Here is a 20,749-nt window from a genome sequence, read left to right on the forward strand (position 1 = left end):
GGCCGGCTGTGCAAGTAGTATGTCACCACTCCTCTTTCCCCTTAGGCTCTGGCTGGGAGGGAAAAACTAGGGCTATGAGCCAGTTATTTTGTATGGGGCGAGGGAGCATCCACAAACACTTCTCCATCCTTGTGAGAACAGGATGCTTTCCTAGTAGGCACACATCTTGTACCATAAAGCAGAAAGGCCTAAGTGCATGGAAGAAATGCAGTCCCTTAGCCCTGTTGCAGAATCCAACCTCAAACCTGAATGTAGGAAAGATTTTATTGAGAATAAGGAACCAAAGGGGAAAGATGGAACTGTACTTTTAAGACGGGGAAGGCCCTCCAGATGTTTTTATGGGTCCAACCAACAACTCCCATAAGCGCCAACCAGTGGTGGGGTTGCAGTTCAACCATGTATGGAGTGCAGCCCACTGGCTACCCCTGTTTAGGAAGCTGAGTGAGTGTTGAAAGATCTAGCTAACCTATGGAAGAATCATTGTGAGAGTCCACTACCCACCCAGCCTAGGTAGAATCAGCTTGCTCAGGTTGTAGACTCGGCACTTAGCATTTGTCAATGGTCAATGGTCAAAGGTAAGGGACACAGCAATAAAGGCATCACTGTTCTGTATTTATGGTGTTTGCAGCCAGGTGGCTTTGACTGACAGGTTGGGTGCCTGGCACAGCTCAAGGGCTTGGCTGTGCCTATGTGGGAAAGATACACTAAGACACAGTTTGAGAAGTTAAGAGATAAGCGGCCAGCATGTTTATTAACACAGAAGTTTCCCAGCTTTGGAAATAGACATAATCTTAAAGGCCTTCGGACAGTTTGTGCAAAAGTAGTGAGAGGTTGTGGAATGGGGAAAGGCTGGGTAATTTGTATGCCTTAAATGCGATCCCCAAGCAGGATAAATTCATGTCACCTGGGAGAGTTGGGAGCCTAGGGAAGGCTTCTCTTGCCTTCTGTATGAGGTTTTATAGCAGATCCTGCATCACACAAAAAGTGCATCCTTACTGATATGGTGATGTCTGTGAAGCTCAGCCTAAATCTGGGCATGAGCTGGTAATGTGAGGAACCAGCTCCATCTTTATTCTGATACAAGTGTGTTCCTGCCATTATGAATTCCTTGGGCAGATAAATAGTTTGTATATTTCTTTCAGCTTGACTAACCAGCCTGTTGGATAATCATTAGAATGAAACATTTTATTATTGGATTGGAGACTACTTGAAAAGTGACTTTATATTATAGAGAGGCTATAAGACCAAAGTTGTCAGTGTTTGCCAGATTTGGATTTGAACGAATGAAATGTATTAACACCTTCCTGTTCCTTTTGTGTTTCTGATTTTGGGAATCCTTGATTTCTTTTTTTAAAAAGATACTCACTTTTTAGGCACTCTTTTCATTTTGAAGAACACAAGTTAGGTTTGGGAAGCCAGAAACTTTGGGAAACTGCCTTTTCAGTACCCTGTGATCAGGACTGTGCACTGTGGCTTAAATAAAATCTTATGCCAAGAAAAGATGGATTCTGCATCCTATATAAATAATGTACATTTCCACAAATGGAAGGCCTTCTCCTTTTTCAAAGGCAGCAAGCAATTCTGTGATCTTTGAGCAGAAACAAGGTCTTGGCCATTTGAAATCTTCCTGAGCCCTCCCCTGGCTATGAATCGTTTGTCAGGTACTTCCCAGTCTCTCATGTTTATCTATGCAAATGTATACACCACGAAGACTAAAAATGTGCATTAAAAAAAAGATAAATTTAGAGTTCTGTGCCCAGTATCATATTCTGTTTTTCTGTGGCTTTGTGTAAACCATCAGAAAACATGCTACTCTGCCCAATGAAGCGTTCTTTTCTGAAAATCGCTGCACGGCCATGAAAAACCAACGTCCTTTCGGTTAGGCCCAACTCTCTTGCTTTTTGGAATGGTGAATGGTGAATATCGACAACAACCTATTATAGCAAAGAAGAGTTTTGACTTTGCTGTTATGCAAGGAGCTCCGTTTTGTGCACTCTGGTTGCAAAACCTAGTTTTCCACTGGCCCACTCCTGCTGGAGCGGGAACTCTTATAGAAATTTCCTTTGCTAGCGCATTATTTTGACAGATAACGTTGGCAACAAAGCATGCGTGTCACTTCACGCAGAGAGGTGCCAGTGCCCTGCCTAGTGTTTGCCAGTGCCCTGGAAGCTAAAACTGACTCTAGCCCGTTCTTCCTTCTCTCCGGATCCTGTGTTGTGCGAGATGCTCACAGCCAGGAGTTGCACTGGCGGTGGGGACTTCTTTGGCTTGTATTTTTGCCGCATATAAATAGTTACTGTTGCTAGGCGAAAAGGGGAACAAAGGGCTTTGTGAACCAGTTTCCAAGAGTGATTAAGCAAAACTTCACACTGTGTTGTGCATGGGGTGTTTTTCCTCCCTTCCCTCAGAACTGCGGTCTGTTTACTCCAGGCACACACACCGCTTGACCAATGCTGATGAATCAACGCAGAGTCACCAGAGTAAGGGAACAGTTGTTGGACTGTAGCTGATGAGACATGATGCCCTTTTTGTCCCACGTCAGGAGCATTCTGACCGGGAGACGGCAGCTAAACATTCTGTGCGCCCAAGAGATCCATGTGACGGTGGCCTGACTTTGACTTCACTGACTTGGCAAGGCCTTTAATGAGTTCAAACTTTAATGAAAGTTCAAACACGTTTTCTCCTTGTCTGTCTCTCTCTGCCGCCGCCCAGAATTTGCAGATTAGGAGTCATCTTGGTCACATTCATGCCACGTATTTTAAGCACTGTGATGCCACTTCAAGCAGCCATGACTCCCCCCCCCCCAAAGAATTCTGGGAGCTGTAGGGGCTCCCTGTTCACTTCACAGTGGTACAGTTCTTCTTTCCCAGGGAACTCTGGGAAAGATAGTTCTGCTAAGCGGAATAGGAGTCTCCGAACAACTCTGGGCACCCATTGCAAGTTGCAGCTCCCAGAATCCTTTGGGGAGAAGCCATTGCTGTTTAAAGTGGAACCATAGTGCTTTAAAAGTATGGCGTGAACATGGTCCTTCAATACACCTTGCTTAATGGGAGGTTCTGTATATGGAAGATCAGATAGATCCAGTCTTGTTGCAGTCGGTGTGTGGTGTCAGAGCCCAGGTCACAAAATGCGGTTGAATAAATGAATGGCGCAAGCAGACATACATGGCTAAAAGAACTTAGATGCCCCTCCATAAATCGGTTTATATTTTTATGACTCCTATAGCATTGAGCTCTTACAATGCTGCCAAAAAAAATTCCTTTTCTCCCTCCTTTCTGAAATCATTCATCCCTCTCAGAAGCTGCTGATTGTTTCTCCATTAATTTTGATGTTGGCTGGCGAGCATTTTTCATTTTAAACTGTATAATAAATGGCGATGAGTGCAGACTCTACATGCCATAATTCCCTGGGGGAAAAGGGGTTGGTTGTTAAGGCACTCTAGGAATTGTAGCTCTGTGAGGCGAGGAGGTGGTCTCCCTAACAACTACCAGCACCATTAACAAACTCCAGCTCCCAGGATTCTTTGGGGAGAAGCCATGACCGTTCAAAGTGGTATCGCAGTGCTTTGAATGTATAATGCAGATGGGGCCTTTGTTGACTACAGCCCCTTGAGTTTGGGCTACTTGCTAGCAGAAGGGAATTCCCTACCAGCTGGAGGAGTCACAGTGAAGGAATCTCTCACCTGCCAACTTCATTTGACAGCCCAGGTGAAACCAAGTGGGTGTTCTTGGTTGATCTTTGAGATCATAGTGAGGCATGAGGAAGGAAGCAGTTTCCTTAAGTATGCTAGGTAGGGCTTCAGAAGCCGAAGCCACTTATTTCAAATGTGGCTACTCCCAGATGAGTTATTTCTTGCTTCCCAGAACTTGCAGCCATATTGAATGTTTTCTGCTACGACACACTATGGCAGGGAGAACATTTCCTTCCCCAGCCAACCTCGTTTCTAAGTGGGTTGAACCCCTCTTCGCTCCTGTTTTGCTTTTAATTTCCAATTGGGAAGAAACAGGCTCTCCTGAGCACTAGTGTGCCTGCTGACTAACATGTACCAACACAACGCTTTTTCCTGACTTTAGAGTTTTTCGTTTTTCGCTTGTTCCTCAGCTTCTATTTTCTTTCTCCCACCCCCCTCTTTCCCCATCCAAGCAAACATCCATAGTGTCAGCGGAAGCTCATTCCAAAACATTGGTGCAGCTTCGGCTATTTTGAAACAGCAAACATGCTGGTAATATTTGTACCACAAATCTTGGTACCCCTTTGGTTCAAGTCAGGTACAGATATGTCATGGGATGGGGGCCAAGAGGAGTGTCTTCTTAGCGCTGTGCCAGAGTTACTTGCATGTGCCTAAAATTAGATGAGCATAAAACATGTGGCAATCTCTTGTGGAGGTTTTTTAAGTGAGTGGGTGAACTTCAGTACAAAATACAAGTAAGCAAAATTCTTTGCCTTTGCATAGAGGCCAACAGCTAATGTGAGATTTTCTTGGATGTCATTTCCTTACCGCGGCTGCTCTGACAAACCCATGGCTTTGTGACTCTTTCCAGACCCGATATTCAGTAGGGCACAGCATTTTAACTTTTTCCACCCCATAGCCCACTGCAGACCTTTGCACTTGTGGCGTTCAAGAGTTCTGACTAAAGCTATGCAAGCAAATGCTTAAGAACTGCAGTAGGAAATGCAAAGTTCATCCTCTCAACTAGTCAAGTTCATCCTGTCTGCTAATCTCTTCTACTTAGAAAGGCGTATGGAAACAGCCTTCCTTCAGAAGTGCTTGTGTGTCCCACGTAGCACCACTGACAATTCCATTTTGTTAGGACAGGCACCCCCAAACTCTGCCCTCCAGCTGTTTTGGGACTACAATTCCCATCATCCCTGACCACGTGTCCTGTTAGCTAGGGATGATGGGAGTTGTAGTCCCAAAACAGCTGGAGGGCCGAGTTTAGGGGTGCCTGTGTTAGGACATTTGAGGTGTATTCATGCAGCCCATGCCCCTAACATGCCTCTGTGTGCTTCCCTCTCCACCTTACCCCAAACTTGTCCATGCTACATATACATGAGTAGAACTCCCATGACCAGGAACCTGGGCAAACCAATCTCGGCTTGCTCAGGATTCACACAATGCACCTCTTTGAGAGGGCATCACATCATTGCAGTGCACTGAGGATGGGGGATGGGGGATCCTTGCAGTCACAAAAGAAACTTCCCGGGCAGAATGGCCACCCCATGGCAAGTCTTCTCCAGCTGATCTCAGTTGTGCTGAAAGGTGAGCGCACAATTTTAAATAAAGCTGACATCTACTCTCGTGCAGTTAGGCTTCCTTGTTCATCCTCCTCTGTTTAAAACAAGTTCTTCCTGGCAAAAGGGAAAGGGAAAGTCTTAATCTTACATGTTTCTGCTCTGTTCTAAAATCCCTTGACTATCTAGAAAGTACTTAATAAATTTTGCTACGGGCACACAGACAAAACAACAGTCCAGGCTCCCAAAGGTTGGAATTGTAGGTGAGTTTCCAAAGAGGCTGTTGCGTTTGCTGTAATATTAAGAGATGATAAACCTGGACTCAAACCCCCTGGGGATCCGAAGCATAAATTGCAAGAGTACAGTATAAACCACAGTTGTTCCCTTGGAATGTGCAAGCAAATCAATATTTATCAAGTCTCACTAATGCACTTGTCAGATTAAATTCTCAAATATCCCGTTGAACATGCAGTGGGCTTATAAAATATGTAGACTTCGGCTATTTCTCCATCTCAACCGGCTGCCAACAAATGAGACAATAACATCCCAGTATGCTTTCTGTTTTAATATTCCGAACAGCTTTATTGAGGTTGCGAGCGCTTCATATCTAAGCAAGCATAGGAATAATTTTATTAAATCAGAAATATAATACTGTAAGACAAGGCCTGGTGGAATAGGTTCCTCCTGGTGATTTTCAATAATAATACTAAATCATTTGTGAATTGGGTGGCTTGGTAATGTGGAGGTACCTCTGCAAAGTCACTAGGGGATTTATTAATCTTTGGCCCCCACCTTTCTTTGAAGGATCTTATGCCCTATCTCTTCAGACTATGTCTGGAACCTTTGGGGGAATATTCATCTCCATACCTGTATTTAATGGATGCAGGTTTGTAAATAGCCACTCATCCGGCTTCCTACGATTAAGAGCAACCCTCAGGCAGAGAGGGTGGTATTGCTAATTGTTTTCATTCTGACACTCAAATGTTAGCCTTGTTTCACTTTCAAACCTAAACTGCTGCTACTCATTTTAGGAGCACTTGAGCTTGGCTCACACTCAGGACTCAAGGCAGTGTGTGTGCAAGAAAACTCCCGAGCAATTTTGCAGCACATTTGATGGGCACAGGTGTGCATGATTTTTTTTTTTGGGGGGGGGTGTCACAGGTGTGAGGTGGTGGGTAGGGGAGAAACTTGATGCCAATTATACTTGGAGAATTCAGTGTTGTGTGATCCTTAAGACATTGGTCTAGATCAGTGTTTCCCAACCTTTTTTGGGCAAAGGCACACTTGTTTCATGAAAAAAATCTCGAGGCACACCACCATTAGAAAATGTTTAAAAAATTAACTCTGTGCCTATATTGACTATATATAAAGTAACTCTCTTTAATAGGAATCAAATAAACACAAAGAAAGTATTTTATAATTACTTTATTATGAAATAGTAAGTAAACAGAAATATGAAAAATTATAAAATACTTTATTCAGTGCGCCTTTTGTCCCTCTCCTCGAAATGCTCCAACTCAATGTTCCTCCGCGGGCTGGCCATTGGAGAGCCGTGTCGCCCACACCGCAGCCCAATACAATATGAACCCTCCCCTCGCAAGCGGCAACCCCTCCACACTCCCCACCTTAAGCCTCCACACGCGCCCTGCCCAAAGAGATGCCCGCCCGCGCGCGAGGGGATCCTTTACCTCAGCATCCCGCCAAAAAAAAAAAAAAAAAGGGCGGGAGACTGCGGTCCCTCAGAGGCTGGGAGGCTGGGCGTTAGGAAGAAGCAGCCGCCTTCATCCAAGCAGGAGCAGCAGCAGCTGTAGCTGTAGTAGCGCCAAGCTGTGCCGGGGACTCCGTGCCCATGAGGGGAGGGAGGGGAGAGAGAGGAGAGGCAGCAGGTCGCCCTCTTAAGTCACGCGCGCGCAGGCACCACCACGCATCCCTCGCGCCCTCTCGCAGAGCCCCTGCTCAGCACCTCCCACCTCGGGGACGCCCGTCATGAGCCGCTGAGAGGCCGCCAAGCCTCCAGGCTGCTCCCATTCAGCCTTAGGCGCGCGCCCGCCTCGGGAAAAGCGGTGCTGGGAGGCGGAGAGAGAGGACGCCGCTGGCCGCGTCCCACCCTCAGTCAGTCGGCTCGGAGCTACTGAGGAGAGGGAGGTGGGGATGACGGCGCGTCTGTTCCGCTCGGGGCCAGCGCGCCCCCGCCCCCCTCTCCAGAATCCCCAACTAAATACGATGCGCTAAGGGAGGGGGGAGAACCCACCCACAAAGAGGACGCCTTTCTGCAGGGCGCCTAAGGCCTCTCGCCGCCCGCCTCGCCCGCCTCCCTCCCACGGCACACCAGGCAACGTCTCGCGGCACACTAGTGTGCCGCGGAACACCGGCTGGGAAACACTGGTCTAGATCCCCACTTAGCCATGCAGGTTATTGGGTGACCTTTGGCCAATTACAGCCTTCTGTTGTACTGTTTTATTGTTGTTAGCTGCCCTGAGCCCGGCTTTGGCTGAGGAGGGCGGGATATAAATAAATTTTATTATTATCATTATTATTATAGTTATTCATTCATTCATTCTAGCCTAACTTACATTGCAGGGTGTGTGTGTTTTTAGGCGAGATGGAAAGGTAAAATGAACAAGAAAGAACCATCTGTGCACTCTCTGGAGCAAGGATAGGATCAAAACGTAATCAGATAGCAGCGTGTAGGGCAAGCTGTCTGCATAACACCAATGTGCTTGTTGCTTTTTAAACTCTTGGTAGCATTGTGTAAAAAAATCGGTTTGCTGAGTAGCTAGCATGAACCCTGTATCTTTTGTAGGTACAGAATTAATGATACTTAAATGCTTTGTTTATCAGAGCTGAGCAGAAATGTCGTGTTGCTGAAATATGTAGGGGCTCCCAGATCTATCCAGTGTTGACTGCTTCTACCCACAAAGCTTTGCAACTGGTGCTTGTAAACGAAGACGTGGCACTTTCAATTCCCCTAGCGTGGGAACGGGGTGCTCCCATAGGGCTAATATTCAGCAAGCCTAAACAGAGCAAAGGTTTTCTGCAAAGCTAAAATAAGGCTTGGAAACAGCTTAAAATAGCCTGAAAATGGATAGTGGGACCCTCATTTCTTAAAGGCCTTGTTTGTTTGCAAATTCCCAAAAGTGATTCCAACATGTTTTGTATACTGGGGGGGAGGGGTCTTTTTGAAACTGTATCTGCATCTGTGTAAACAGGCACATGCAAAACTGTACTTGTTTACGTATATTTTTTGCCGAAAGCTTTTCTATAACATGGACCTGGGTGCAGAATGTTAAAGGTGAAAGAGGTCCATTGCTGTTGGTTCCCTGTTTGTAGCTTACTTCCCATCGCCAGTGTTCTATGTGCCTTGGAAAATTTTTGCTTGACTTTCCATAGTTCCAGCGCAGAAATAAGTGTGAAACTGTTTATAACCAGTCAGATGACATTCGTTCTGCAACCTGAATTTGGCCTCATTTGGCTTGTTTCTCGACACTTGAGACTAAATTAAAACTATGTCGGGAATGCTGTTTTCACCTAAGCTGTGCTGAACCGTGTTCCAAAACTTAACTACCAAGTAAGAACATAAAAAGCACCTGTTGGGTCAAGCCCAGCATCTTGTTTTTCTCACTGAGGAACCAGATGCCCTGAAAAACCCACAAGCACAGGACCTGAGCATCTTAGCACTCTTCCCCGTTTACATTTGCAGACATCTGCAGCACCTTTCTGCTCACCTGGGATTCTTAGCGACAGGTCTTCAGAGGCATCCTGCCTTAGACAGGGGCGGGGGTAGAAGAAAGCAACTGTGGCTGATAGCCATTGATTTTTTTATTTTTATTTTTGGAAAGGATTACCAATTTTAATTCTGTTTCAAATTCCAAAAACACTTTGAAGGACTCACATTCCTCCTCAACTTTCTTTGCATATACCAAATAATTCATTCAGTTTAATAAACAGGCAGTCTTGAATACAGTAAATAGATAATGTTGAATAATATGTTGCCCAGAGCCAGTCTAAAACAGTGACAAAGTTTAATCAGTTACAGATAGGTAGCCATGTTGGTCTGCCATAGTCAAAACAAAAAAAAATTCCTTCCAGTAGCACCTTAAAGACCAACTAAGTCAGTTCTTGGTATGAGCTTTCGTGTGCATGCACACTTCTTCAGATACTCTGAAAGCTCATACCAAGAACTGACTTAGTTGGTCTTTAAGGTGCTACTGGAAGAAAGTTTAATCAGTATAACCAGTGGAGGTTGCAAATCTACAACTAAGTCTACCATGGTGGAAGAAACTGGGCAATTTACCCCTTCTGGGCTGAACCTATGGCCTTTGCCTGTATGCTGTATTGCCATATCTAAGTCCGTCAGTGACGGTACAGAACGCAGTCTGGGTTTTCTCTGCATGTCGCAACAGAGCTGTATGCAGTATCATACATGACCACCAAGCTGCTGCTAGAATGCTCACACCTGTTACTGCACAGGGCAGACCCCCAAAAAGGAGGCTACCAGGTTTCCATCTAGGGCAAGCTGATAGCCATTGATAACTGTTTGTCTAATACTCTTTTAACGCCATCCAAGTTGGTGGCCATCACTGCCTCTTGTAGGAGCAAATTCCATAGGTTATATTTATTTTAAGGATTTTCCATAGTTAACTATGTGTTGTTTGAAGAGGTGCACTTCTTTTCCCATTCCTTGAATCTTCCAAAATTCAGCTTCATTGAATGTTCATTCATTCGTTCATTAAAATTTATATACCGCCCTATACCTGGGGATCTCAGTTCACAGAATAAAAGCAAGATATAAAAGCACAACATGCCTAATAGAAATAAAAACAGCAACTCAATACCCCCCCACCAAAGAAAGAAACATGTTAAAAGGGCATAGGATGTAAATCGGATCAACCAAACGCCTGGTTAAAAGAAACGTTTTTGCCTGGCACCTAAAGGTGTATAATGAAGGCACCCAGGTGAACTTACCTGGGGAGAGCATTCCACAGACTTACTGTGATAGATGTGCCTGCTCCTGTTGCACCGTGAAGTCAAGAACTACGTACTTAATACCCATTCCAGCATCTGATTCTGGACTTCTCTCTGTCACTGCCTCCCCCTCAGCCGTAGGGCAGTTGTAAGTGCCCCCCCCATGGTGTTTCACCCAGTGTGCCCCCCCCCCAGCTACACCTCTGACCCATTCAAAAATCCTACAAATAGCATCCCTGAAGTTGCAGGCTTATAGGGAATGCAGCTTGTAACTGGGGGGGAAATCAATAGCTTTTGCTTATCTTATCATCTTATCTTTTCACCTCCCTTCTTCCTGCACAGGTGACTGAAAGAGAAGTTTTAGCAGGTGACTTGGCAACAGGTGCGCAGCACCTAATCGAGCTTGCACTTCCCCATTTGCAAAACAGTTTCCTTGATAGCGGAGCTAAGTTGCCACAAAGAAGTAAAGTCCACCAGTAATTACAGATTACACATTAACATGTTGTAATCTGGAGCTCGATGATCTCTGCCTTCCTGTGTGTGGAGTGCTCTCTTATTAAATGTCATGGCACAAATGGTTCTGTTTAACTTTAGGAAAAGCAGCTTCTTTGCTGGTTTTATGCATCTGATGACGAAGGTTTGTGCACCAGCTAGCATGTTGCTTACTCAGAGGTGTCAGATTACTTATTCCTCCTCACATATTGTAAGCATTCCCTCCCCTCAATACAGCAGCCTATTTCTCTTCTTCCAAAACACAAACAATATTGGCTTTCTTCTCTGTCAGCAATTTAACACTTTTTCTTAATAGAGCTCCCCGCTGGGTTATTGAAGAAGTGCAGCAAGGAATGTGGCGCTCTGCCCTGTTTATCCTTTACAAACCACCTGCTTTTTTTGGAGAAAATATGTAGCAGTTGAGGGGATATGGCAATCTCATTTACTGCTGTTTCTGTTCTTTTGAGGGGGTGGGTATTGTTTTTATTGTTAAACTTGGTGGTGCTTTTCTTCAGTTGCATGTGCAAGTCACCTCGAGATGTCTTGCATCGGATGGCAAGCGTATGGTCATAAATTTGGGGGAGAGCGTTGGCCGCTGCCCTGAACTAGAAAACAGTTCCAGTGCAAGGAATCTAGCGTGATTTCTTTGCCCCCCGTTTTTGTTGCGCCAGAGACCACGTTCCCTGTTTAACTTTGGCCACAGGGAAGAAGTACAGTGGTACCTCAGGTTACATATGCTTCAGGTTACAGACTCCGCTAACCCATAAATAGTACCTCGGGTTAAGAACTTTGCTTTAGGATAAGAACAGAAATCGTGCTCTGGCGGCGCGGTGGCAGCAGCACGCCCCATTAGCTAAAGTGGTGCTTCAGGTTAAGAACAGTTTCAGGTTAAGAACAGACCTCCGGAACGAATTAAGTACTTAACCCGAGGTACCACTGTACTAAATGGTGGCATCATAAATGAATTGGAGCATTTGACTCACAAGGGGGTTTTGGGGGTGTAGTAATGTTAGAAGCTGTTCCTTGGTCAAACAACGAGAGTGAGGCCTTGTGGGTAACCAACAAGCCACAAGTACCATGGGAAATAAGTCTTGTCCCTTTAACCTCAGACTAACAGGCTTCCAGGGTGTGAGAGGTTTACTATGGGAAAGGAGACCCCTGATTTAATGAAAGCTTTGACACCTGGGTTCGAAGTTATGTACATCCCCTCAGTGATGTTATCTGCCTTGATTGCCTGGGAATGTGCATCTGCATAAGCTCCAGGGGAAGGGAGGAAATTCCTTTGATTTAGGCTCTGGGTTCTTAATGGGTACAGCTGCCAGAAGTTAGATTGATTAGCCTGCAAGTCAGTCATTGGAGCATTTAAAAATAATCAGGAGTTATGATTGGTTTCGGGGGTTCCGATGCGCTGAGAAGGCATGCTCTGCAATCCGCAAATCGCCCGGCTGCTGATGTTCCAACCAAGTTGCCGTCCTTTGTGATGGAGAATTGCGAAAGCCTCTGAATGCGGAACATTGAAAGGACTTTAACTATTCTATCTGTGTCTTAGTCGTGAGTATGTAAGTCAGTTAGATTTCACAATGTTCTTATTTTCTTGCTTGTAACTTTCTAAAAGAGTGCCTGCTATTTTAGCATGTTTTCTTATGGTTTTTTTAAAATAAATTTTAAAGAAGAAACTGTTTGGTTTGTGTGCCTTTCCCGGGGGGAAAAGCTAATTCCTAGCCTTATTCCTGGTTGCGCTCTACCATAGAATTTCTGTCTGCAAGTCTGTGGATGCAACTTGTGGAGTGGGGGATAACCAGCAATAATGGGGCCCAGCCTTCTCCCTGGGTTGTGGCTCTGTGTTCCCCGGAATGATCCTACCGGTTCTAATTTGTTCTGTTTCTGTAAAACGTAGACGAGCCTGCCAGCCCTGCTCAAGAAACCTGGTCTGGCCGGAGAGCAGGGACAGGTGAGGGAGGGGCGAGGCTGGGGGCAAGTTTACCACAGGGGGGATGGGAGCAGGCACCTGGTTCCTGTCTGATTAGCATTTTGCATCCAACTGATAGCCTAAATAGGTGTGTAGCCTCTCAGCAAAAATTATGCATGATTGCAGAGTGAGGGGGAGGAAGGTGTTGTCCTAGAACTGATGCAAGGAAAATCCATCTTACCCAGGAATGTTCTCCCTGATGTGGGGCAAGGACATGCAGATCCTACAACGCCTGCGTTCTGTTTTGTATTCATTCTCCTGGCTTGTATTGCTTACTCCTAATACTTCACTGCTTTTATTATATATATATATATGTCTCTCCCTGCACAAAACCCAGTCAGTTGCTTTTGTCCTGATCTTCCACTAGTCACTTTTAAAAAGTGGATGGTTAAAAAGTGGATGCTTTTTCCCAAGGAGATTGAGCTGATATGCATCATTCTCCTCTTCCTCCTATTACATCCTCACAAGAACCCTGTGAGGTTCATTAGGCTGAGAGGTTGTGTTTGCGGAACTGTGGGTCGCATTTGGTTTGCCTCCCAGTCTGTAGAACAGGCATGGCCAAACTTGGCCCTCCAGCTGTTTGGGGACTACAATTCCCATCATCCCTGACCCCTGGTCCTGTTAGCTAGGGATGATGAGCGTTGTAGTCCCAAAACAGCTGGAGGGCCAAGTTTGGCCATGCCTGCTGTAGAAAGAAGAATTGGCAAAGCTTTGCAACTGCTGAAACGTCATAACTTCTAGTCGCTTCTTGAATGGATAGAGAAAACTGAATTGTTTTCCTTTTCTCTTCTCCCTCCCCACAGGGGCCATGAGTTTTTAGTTGACTTGAATGGTTTGGCACTCTATGACACGACTGAATTTGACCAGCTGAGGAGGCTGTCTACGCCTGTGTGTACAGGATCCAACTCCAACTACTACACCATCTGGAAGTATTTCTGCAGGGATCATTTTGGCTGGAGAGAATATTCAGAGGTATTTCACCATCACCCTTAAATTTCAGGGGAAATGTTGGGGGATATAGATGCGGGAAGCCTTGGTTCATAATGCCCCCCACGGTGGGGTCTTGGTTATAAATCACCGTTAACTAGCCTAACCTGCTTTGCAAGATGCTCAAGGATAAATGAAAAGGCTTTGCGTAAACTGGTAGCCTTTTCCGTATCCAGAAAAATAGCTACTCGTGCAAAGTTTTGCAAGCTCAGTGGGACTATCCAAATCTACTTAGCCCCCCAAACGGCTCTTGGGTTTCTCCAGACTTTCCGGGGCAGATTTGGCAGCAGGGCACAGGTGGGTGAGGAAGAGGAGAGGAAGTATCCATTGACCAGTTCAGGGCTAGTCAATGTTATGCACTCCAGATGTGGCTGGACTCCCAAGTCGCCCCAGCTCCAACCAGTATAGCCAATGATCAGGGATGATGGGAGTTGCAATCTAGCAACGGTCAGATCTTGGGGAGTGCTGGGTTGACAGGAAAACTCTTGACATGTTCGCAGGAATAAGACCTTATGCAACTGCTCACTGATTGGCCCTTCAAGGAGCACCCAATTGATGCTTAACACCCTTAACTTTCACGAGAGAGGTTTAAATATGCCTGCGTCCTCTCCTTCTGGAAGCTGAAGACTGCAAAGGCCATTCAATTTAATCAGCTTCTGCTCAGTTGTTCCAACTTTCATTTCAGTGTGGCGGAAACGTGGAGGGGGGGTGGTTGCGAACCATAATCCTTCAGGATAATGCATATAGTGGTGCTTAGCACTATCTTTAATGACAGCAGAACTGGAAAACCCTGCCATAAAAAAAAAAAAAAACAGTGGGGGAAACCAAAGTATATTTGCACCGGTGGTGTGGATTATTAAATATTTACTTAGCTTTGTTTGTTTGTTTTTTTAAAAAGCCCGTTGTGCGATTGATAGAAGAAGCCAACTACCGAGGGCTGGCAGAGGTCCGGTTTGTTACATGGCACAACCGTTACGTCCTGAACATTAAAGATGGCTTCCAGCAGAATTCGTGCATTCGAAGAGAAATCAAGAGGAGACCTTTCTTCCGCTCCTGTGTGATCCTCATGCCATACTTGCAGTAAGTGATGGGACTCCCTTTCGGCAGCGACCGTTGTTGTGGGGCAAATGGACATGGGTGAACCCCCTACATCCCCTTTCCTAACGCTGGAGTGCCCATGTTTCTTTACTGAGATGTCTTGACTTACCCAAATGTTAATGAATGGTGACCTTCTGATTATTTTCAGAGGGCTTAACTGCATAGGATCATGCTTTAGGTGCACCTAACCCCATCTATTACAGCTCCCTCTGACTTCGTAGATGTCCTTGCAATCAGTTGTTCTGGATTCCGTTAAGGGACTTCTATTTATCCAACTTCTGTGTATGACCTCTGTGCTTACCATACTCTCTTCTAGGTCCCCTAGCTGTATTAAGGGAATTTCTGTTCTGATATTCCTTGCGTTATTTCCCCAGCACTGCATAAAAGACAGTCAATAAGGGGAGCAGCTCTGGAAACTTTGCATTAGTGGGCAATAACAGGACCAATCACTATGACAGTTCATCAGGCCTTTTAGGATTGGATAATAACTCCCAGGAGCTGGTGCCTGACCCTGGGGAGGCTCCTGTCCTTTTTGAAATCTGCTTGTTGATGCTCTATTGGTCAGAGGAATGGTATTGGGTGGGGTTTAGCCTTCACCCCACATTATAGAGGCTTAGGAGCCCTGTTGGTGGTGGGCTGGGCTACCTGGCTAGCTCCCTAAGAGGCGAACCTCCTTTAGTATGGGTAGTTGCCGCTTCAAAATTAGTTAACGGAGGAGCAGCTATGACAGTCTGTTCATAGGAATCACAAGGTCTTATAGCACCTTTAAGGACCAGCTGTTATTGCAGCTTTTGGGAATATAACCCTTCATCATATGCATCCCTTGGGTTCCACAAGACTTTTAGGTCAAAAGACTTGCGTGTGGTTTGAAACTACCAGAAATTCAGCAGGAATAAAACTGATCTAGGGTGCTTCCTGCAACTGGAAGTAGAATGGCAACTTGGATTCCAGGCTTCTAACTAGCCAAGTGGGCATTGCCCCTTCCCCAAATGTTGGAAGGGGAGGTAGTTTCTCCCCCCCCCCCTTTTCTTTCATTGGGCCATTATGCGTTTGGGGGAGAATTAAATACTCCCTTTCCCCTCACTGTACTTCTGGTTGTCCTCTACAGTTTGAGGGAAACGGAACGGAAGGAAATGCTATAAAGGCGCAATGCCGTTTGAAAAAATTAGTAGTGAACAGAGTTGCTTCCTAGAGAGGAGAGATAGACCATAGAGAGGAAAGCGGCTAGAGCAATCTGATTGGTCAGAACATCATCGGCACAGTGGCCTTTTTACACGTGGGGAAACTGTGTGGAAATTCCATTGAGCTTATATATATATATATATATATCTGGCTTTTTTTCTGAACTCTGTGAAGAAGAAAAGGAAAGGGAAACCTGGGGGGGGGGGGGGGGAGAGACGACACACCTTGTTCACAACTCTGTACAAAGAGAGTGGAAAACATGCCTTTTTCCATTAAGTGCCCAGTGCAGTAGCAGCCTTAATGAAGTCCATTGCTGCCAACTGTACCCTGGCTTTGAACACCTAGTGTTCGGGTTTTAAATACACGGAAGTGTGTTCCGTGGTCTGTGCTCGTGGGACCTTCGTGATGGCAGCTTAATGTTCCGGGAACTGTGTCTCCTTCAGGTGACACTCTCCATCATAGGAGGGGTAGGATTCCTCACCCGGGACTGGCTTGAGCAGATGCAGGAATGATCACTAGGACAGGTCATACGCATCAAAAACCTGCTGTGTTTCTGCAGCCCAGTGAAAAATCCCACGATAACTCCGTGTCCGTGGATCCCAGTAATATTATCATACGAGCTGCTGCTATTCCAATGGTCGGTCCTTTTGCCCCTAGCTTTCTAAATTAAAAACTTAGGCTTGAAGGTATAATGGTATATCATGTGATTGTTCCCAAGTATGACCCACAACCTAGATAACTATGATGTTCCTCCTCCAGTCCCAAGAGGCAGTGTGCTTCTGAATATCCATCGGCTGGAAACTACTGGAGGGTAGTTGAATTCGTTGAATTTATATCTTGCCCTATATCTGCAAGTCTCCCGTGGGCACCTGGTTGGCCACTGTGAGAACAGCATGCTGGACTAGATGGGTCATTGGGTCGATCCAGGAGGGTGAACAGTTCCCCTGCTCCAAACAAAAGAAATTGTGTTTCCAAATACTTCTAAAAGTACATATTCAGATTACTATTTTGTTGTTGTTGTTGTTGTTGTTGTTGTGTTGATCCAATATCCCAATTTCTCTCCACCCTAGGACTCTTGGTGGCAGCCCCACAGTACCCGTGGCGCCGACAACCGACTCACAAGTCTTATCCCCGACTGCCGTTACCTCTCCAAACTTCTACCCTGAAACGTGGGTCAGCATGGATCCAGCTCAGGACTTCGTCCAAGTGCCTGTGTCAAAGGAAGACAAAAGCTACAGAACCATTTACAATCTCTTTCATAAGACTGTGCCAGAGACCAAATACAAAATTTTGAAAATACTGCGAGTTCAGAACCAGTTTTTGTGGGAGAAGTATAAGAGGTGAGCCAACACGTATAATAACAGTTCTCCTCCTCCTTATTAATTGGGGAAAACCTCCCCGCTTTCGTTGGGGGAGGATTGTTGAGTTGGAAGGGGGGGGGTCCTCAAACGTCATCTGGTCCAACCAGCTGCATATTGCAGGAAATCCAGTACTGCAACGTCCCTGTAAAATGAATTTGCCCAGTTGTGAAGTGCAGTTTTATTGTTAATACAAAGTGTAGGGGGGTCTGCAGATCCAGTTTGTTAAAAATGAGTAGCTGTTTTAGCAAGTTGTGTACCCAATCGAAAACACTCAAGTTGTGGGAGCATGTTTGATTCTGGCTCTTCATTGTTAGGAATTCTAGCAAAAGCCCAGAAATTCCTCTGAAGCACCCAGAGAGCTGTCACTTCCTGTTCTACCATTTTGGGGTTGGTTGGTGGTTTTTGTTTTTTTTAGAAAGGAGAAGTCCTTTTGTTGAACCTGGCAGCTCAGGACTTTGAGGAGTAATTGTTCTTTTTGGAGAGCTCTTAAAAGTGATCAGTTTGAATTGAAGTTTGCTGGCCTCTTTCTAAATTTGCTAAACCGGGGACACATTTTGCTGCAAGGGAGACTAAGGCAAAGCTATGTGGGGTGGGGAGGTGGCCCATCTTCCAGTCTAGGTGGAGTGTTTTACCTGTGCATCAGAAAACCAACTAAGTTTGTTATTGGTATGAGCTTTCGTGTGCATGCACACTTCTTCAGATACACTGAAACAGAAGTCACCAGATCCTTATATATAGTGAGAGGGTGTGGAGGGGTATTACTCAGAAGGGTGGTGGGAATGGGTGATTGGCTGATAGGTGTGGTAAACCTGTTGACAACTGTTAACAGTGACTTCTGTTTTCCCGCTTCCAGGAAAAAGGAATACATGTGTAAAAAGATGACAGGACTGGACCGGATTATGAATGAAAGACATTTGTTCCACGGCACCTCTCAGGATGTGGTCGACGGAATCTGCAAGCATAATTTTGACCCCCGGGTCTGTGGGAAGCATGCCACCATGTTTGGGCAAGGCAGCTACTTTGCCCGCAAAGCCAGCTACTCGCACAACTTCTCCAAGCGCTCTCCCAAAGGGATCCACTATATGTTCCTGGCTAAAGTCCTGACGGGGAGGTACACGGTCGGCAACCACACCATGCGAAGACCTCCGCCCGTCAACCCCAACAGCATCACCAGCGACCTCTACGACTCCTGTGTGGACAACTACTTCGAGCCTCAGATCTTCGTCATTTTCAACGACGACCAGAGCTATCCCTATTTCGTAATCCAATATGAAGAAGTTAGTAATGTCGTTGTGATCTGAGAACAGAATTGGGGGGGGGGGGCGGAGTGTGTGGAAAAAAAGAGAGAATTGCTTCATGTTGATTTGTTGTTGTTGTAACAACCTTTTTTTAACCTGATATTTGTAGAATTGGATCCCTTTAGCTGCGGAAGGGGGAAAAGAAACAATTGCAGAACTCTGAATAAAGATGCTAAGGGGCTAGGGAGGGCGGGGGCAGAAAAAAAAGACATTTTTAAAATTCCTGAAAAAGACCAATTGTGCACTTGCTATATTCTGTGCAAACTGTAAATATTTTTCCATTGTTTATAGTCGAGGGGAGAAAAGAAAAACCTGTGCCTTTTGTTATAAACACTATTTATGTTAGTAAACTTAATGTTTTAAAAAAAGAACCTTGACGTGTGCGTCTCAAATGCTTATTTGTAGTCTTGCTTGCCTGGTTATGCTTGGCACCATTCTCAGGCTGCCAATGTTTGCTCCTTGGCTCCATGCTGCAGAATGTTCTTCCTGCTAATTTGTGCAAATCAAGCTGCTGTTCAAGGCACAAGGACAGCCTAGCCTAGCTTTCCTTCTTCCTGGGCAGCTGACATTCCATGCAAGCCCAAAGAGCAGAAAAACCCGCAGAGAGGAGTTTTCTTGGTTCAGATGCTGCTGCAAAACAGCCTCTCCTAGCAATCCAAGTTCATATGTCAATGTTAAACTTCTTGCTTATAAAGCATTGCTGCTTCCGTCTTCTGCCGCCTCCTAGCACAAAGATTTCTCAAACTTGAATTTAGGTTGTGGCCACAGCAGTGATATCCCATACAAGTCTCTGCAGGTAGCATCTGGGAAACACATCTCCCCCTAGAACAAGGGTGGGGAAGCTCTTTTCCCGCAAGGCCACTTTCCCCCCAAACCATGCTCACCCCCCGAGTGACGTCAGCTGATGGGCTGCGTTCAGGCCTGCTTTGTGTGCTCATGTTCTTTGCAGGCAATGTGCTGGTGAAGCAGAACTTGCTCCCGTGCATCAACTTAGACAGCCGGGCCAGCACTGAAGGTGATCTCGAGTTTGCATGAATGAGTGAGAGCTTGATTTTGGCTCTTTAACTAGGACCCGTTAAAGCTAGTGAATTGCCAGCATGTAAAAAGCGGGCATTGGGCTGGAAAAGTCCAGTTTCAGGGTTGGAGGGAAGCTGCATGTGGGCAGCTGATGAGAATGAGAAGTGAGTCCAGAAATGAAGAAGTCGTCGCACAGCCCGCTAGCATGAGGTTGGCATCTTGTTCATCGCCTGAGAGCAGCATGGAGAAGTGGGTGCCTCTTTGCTGTGAGAAAAATGTGGAAGCGGTGCCCTCGACAAGGAGGAGACCCTGTGTGGTCTGCGCTCGCTGTTTTTCGCAGGTTCTGCGCCATTTCCCAAGACCAACAGTTGGTTTACATGCGACTCCAATCTTAGATAATGAAGAGCTCATTTTGGGTTTTGACTTGGGTAACTTAAGAACAATATGCATTGCTCACAGCATGCAGGGAAATTTGTTGCTAGCTGTGTGAGGCGGGAGTGCAAATGAAATACGGCCTGTGCCACTGAAAATCTATAGCAAAGGGGGTCGTTTGGACCCAGAGCTAATGCAATCCAACCAATAAAAAGCATAGGGCAAGAAAAGAGAGATTTTTCCTTTCATGGCTTAATCTTGAAAAAGGAACTGCTTCGTTTTAAATTAATAATTTTAAAATTCTTAAAAACAATTGCTTCGCCTTTAGTAAGTTTTTGATCAGGCTATTTATCATTCTGCCTGGTGTATAACATTAGGTTTTCTTTTGCAATCGGGGGAAAAAGAAGATTGTGCAGCTCTTGGCATTGTGGAACAATGTTGTCTCCCTCAGCTGAGTAATGCATTTCCAACTGTGCATTAATTATCACTGCTGGTGCTTGGATCAATCCAATTTCAGCAATGCGGGTGCTGAGAGGACAGTTACACAATAATGCGTAAAAAGGGTTTCCGTCTTGCAGAAAAGCAGAGGTGGCCTGAGATACCTGGCTGGCTGAGAACAGAAAATAGTGTCCAAGGCCTCGCAAAGTATTTTGGGACCAGATGCACAGAATCCCACAAGTTCTTTCCCCACTTCTCCTCAGCAGGAAAAATATATTTTTCTGTTCTAATGATACCCAAATTCAGCTGCCAAGGGTGGCAACGTCACTTTTCCTCCT

At 45.5% G+C, this 20,749-nt stretch overlaps 1 protein-coding gene across 2 annotated transcripts in view; it reads left to right on the top strand.

Moving 5' to 3' along the window:
* The window catches only part of TIPARP (TCDD inducible poly(ADP-ribose) polymerase), a 31,578-nt gene extending 12,626 nt beyond the window's left edge, over positions 1 to 18,952 (top strand). For both annotated transcript variants that reach the window (XM_083739439.1, XM_083739440.1), the window contains exons 3-6: positions 13,462 to 13,630; positions 14,544 to 14,725; positions 16,996 to 17,265; positions 18,140 to 18,952. In XM_083739439.1, coding sequence (XP_083595565.1) covers positions 13,462 to 13,630; positions 14,544 to 14,725; positions 16,996 to 17,265; positions 18,140 to 18,587 — 1,069 coding nt within the window. In that variant the 3' untranslated portion in view covers positions 18,588 to 18,952. The remainder of the gene's footprint in view (positions 1 to 13,461; positions 13,631 to 14,543; positions 14,726 to 16,995; positions 17,266 to 18,139) is intronic.
* Positions 18,953 to 20,749: the final 1,797 nt, after the last annotated feature.

Source organism: Podarcis gaigeae (genome assembly GCF_964106915.1).
Source record: "Podarcis gaigeae genome assembly, chromosome: 5".
In the NCBI taxonomy this organism is placed as follows: Eukaryota; Metazoa; Chordata; class Lepidosauria; order Squamata; family Lacertidae; genus Podarcis; species Podarcis gaigeae.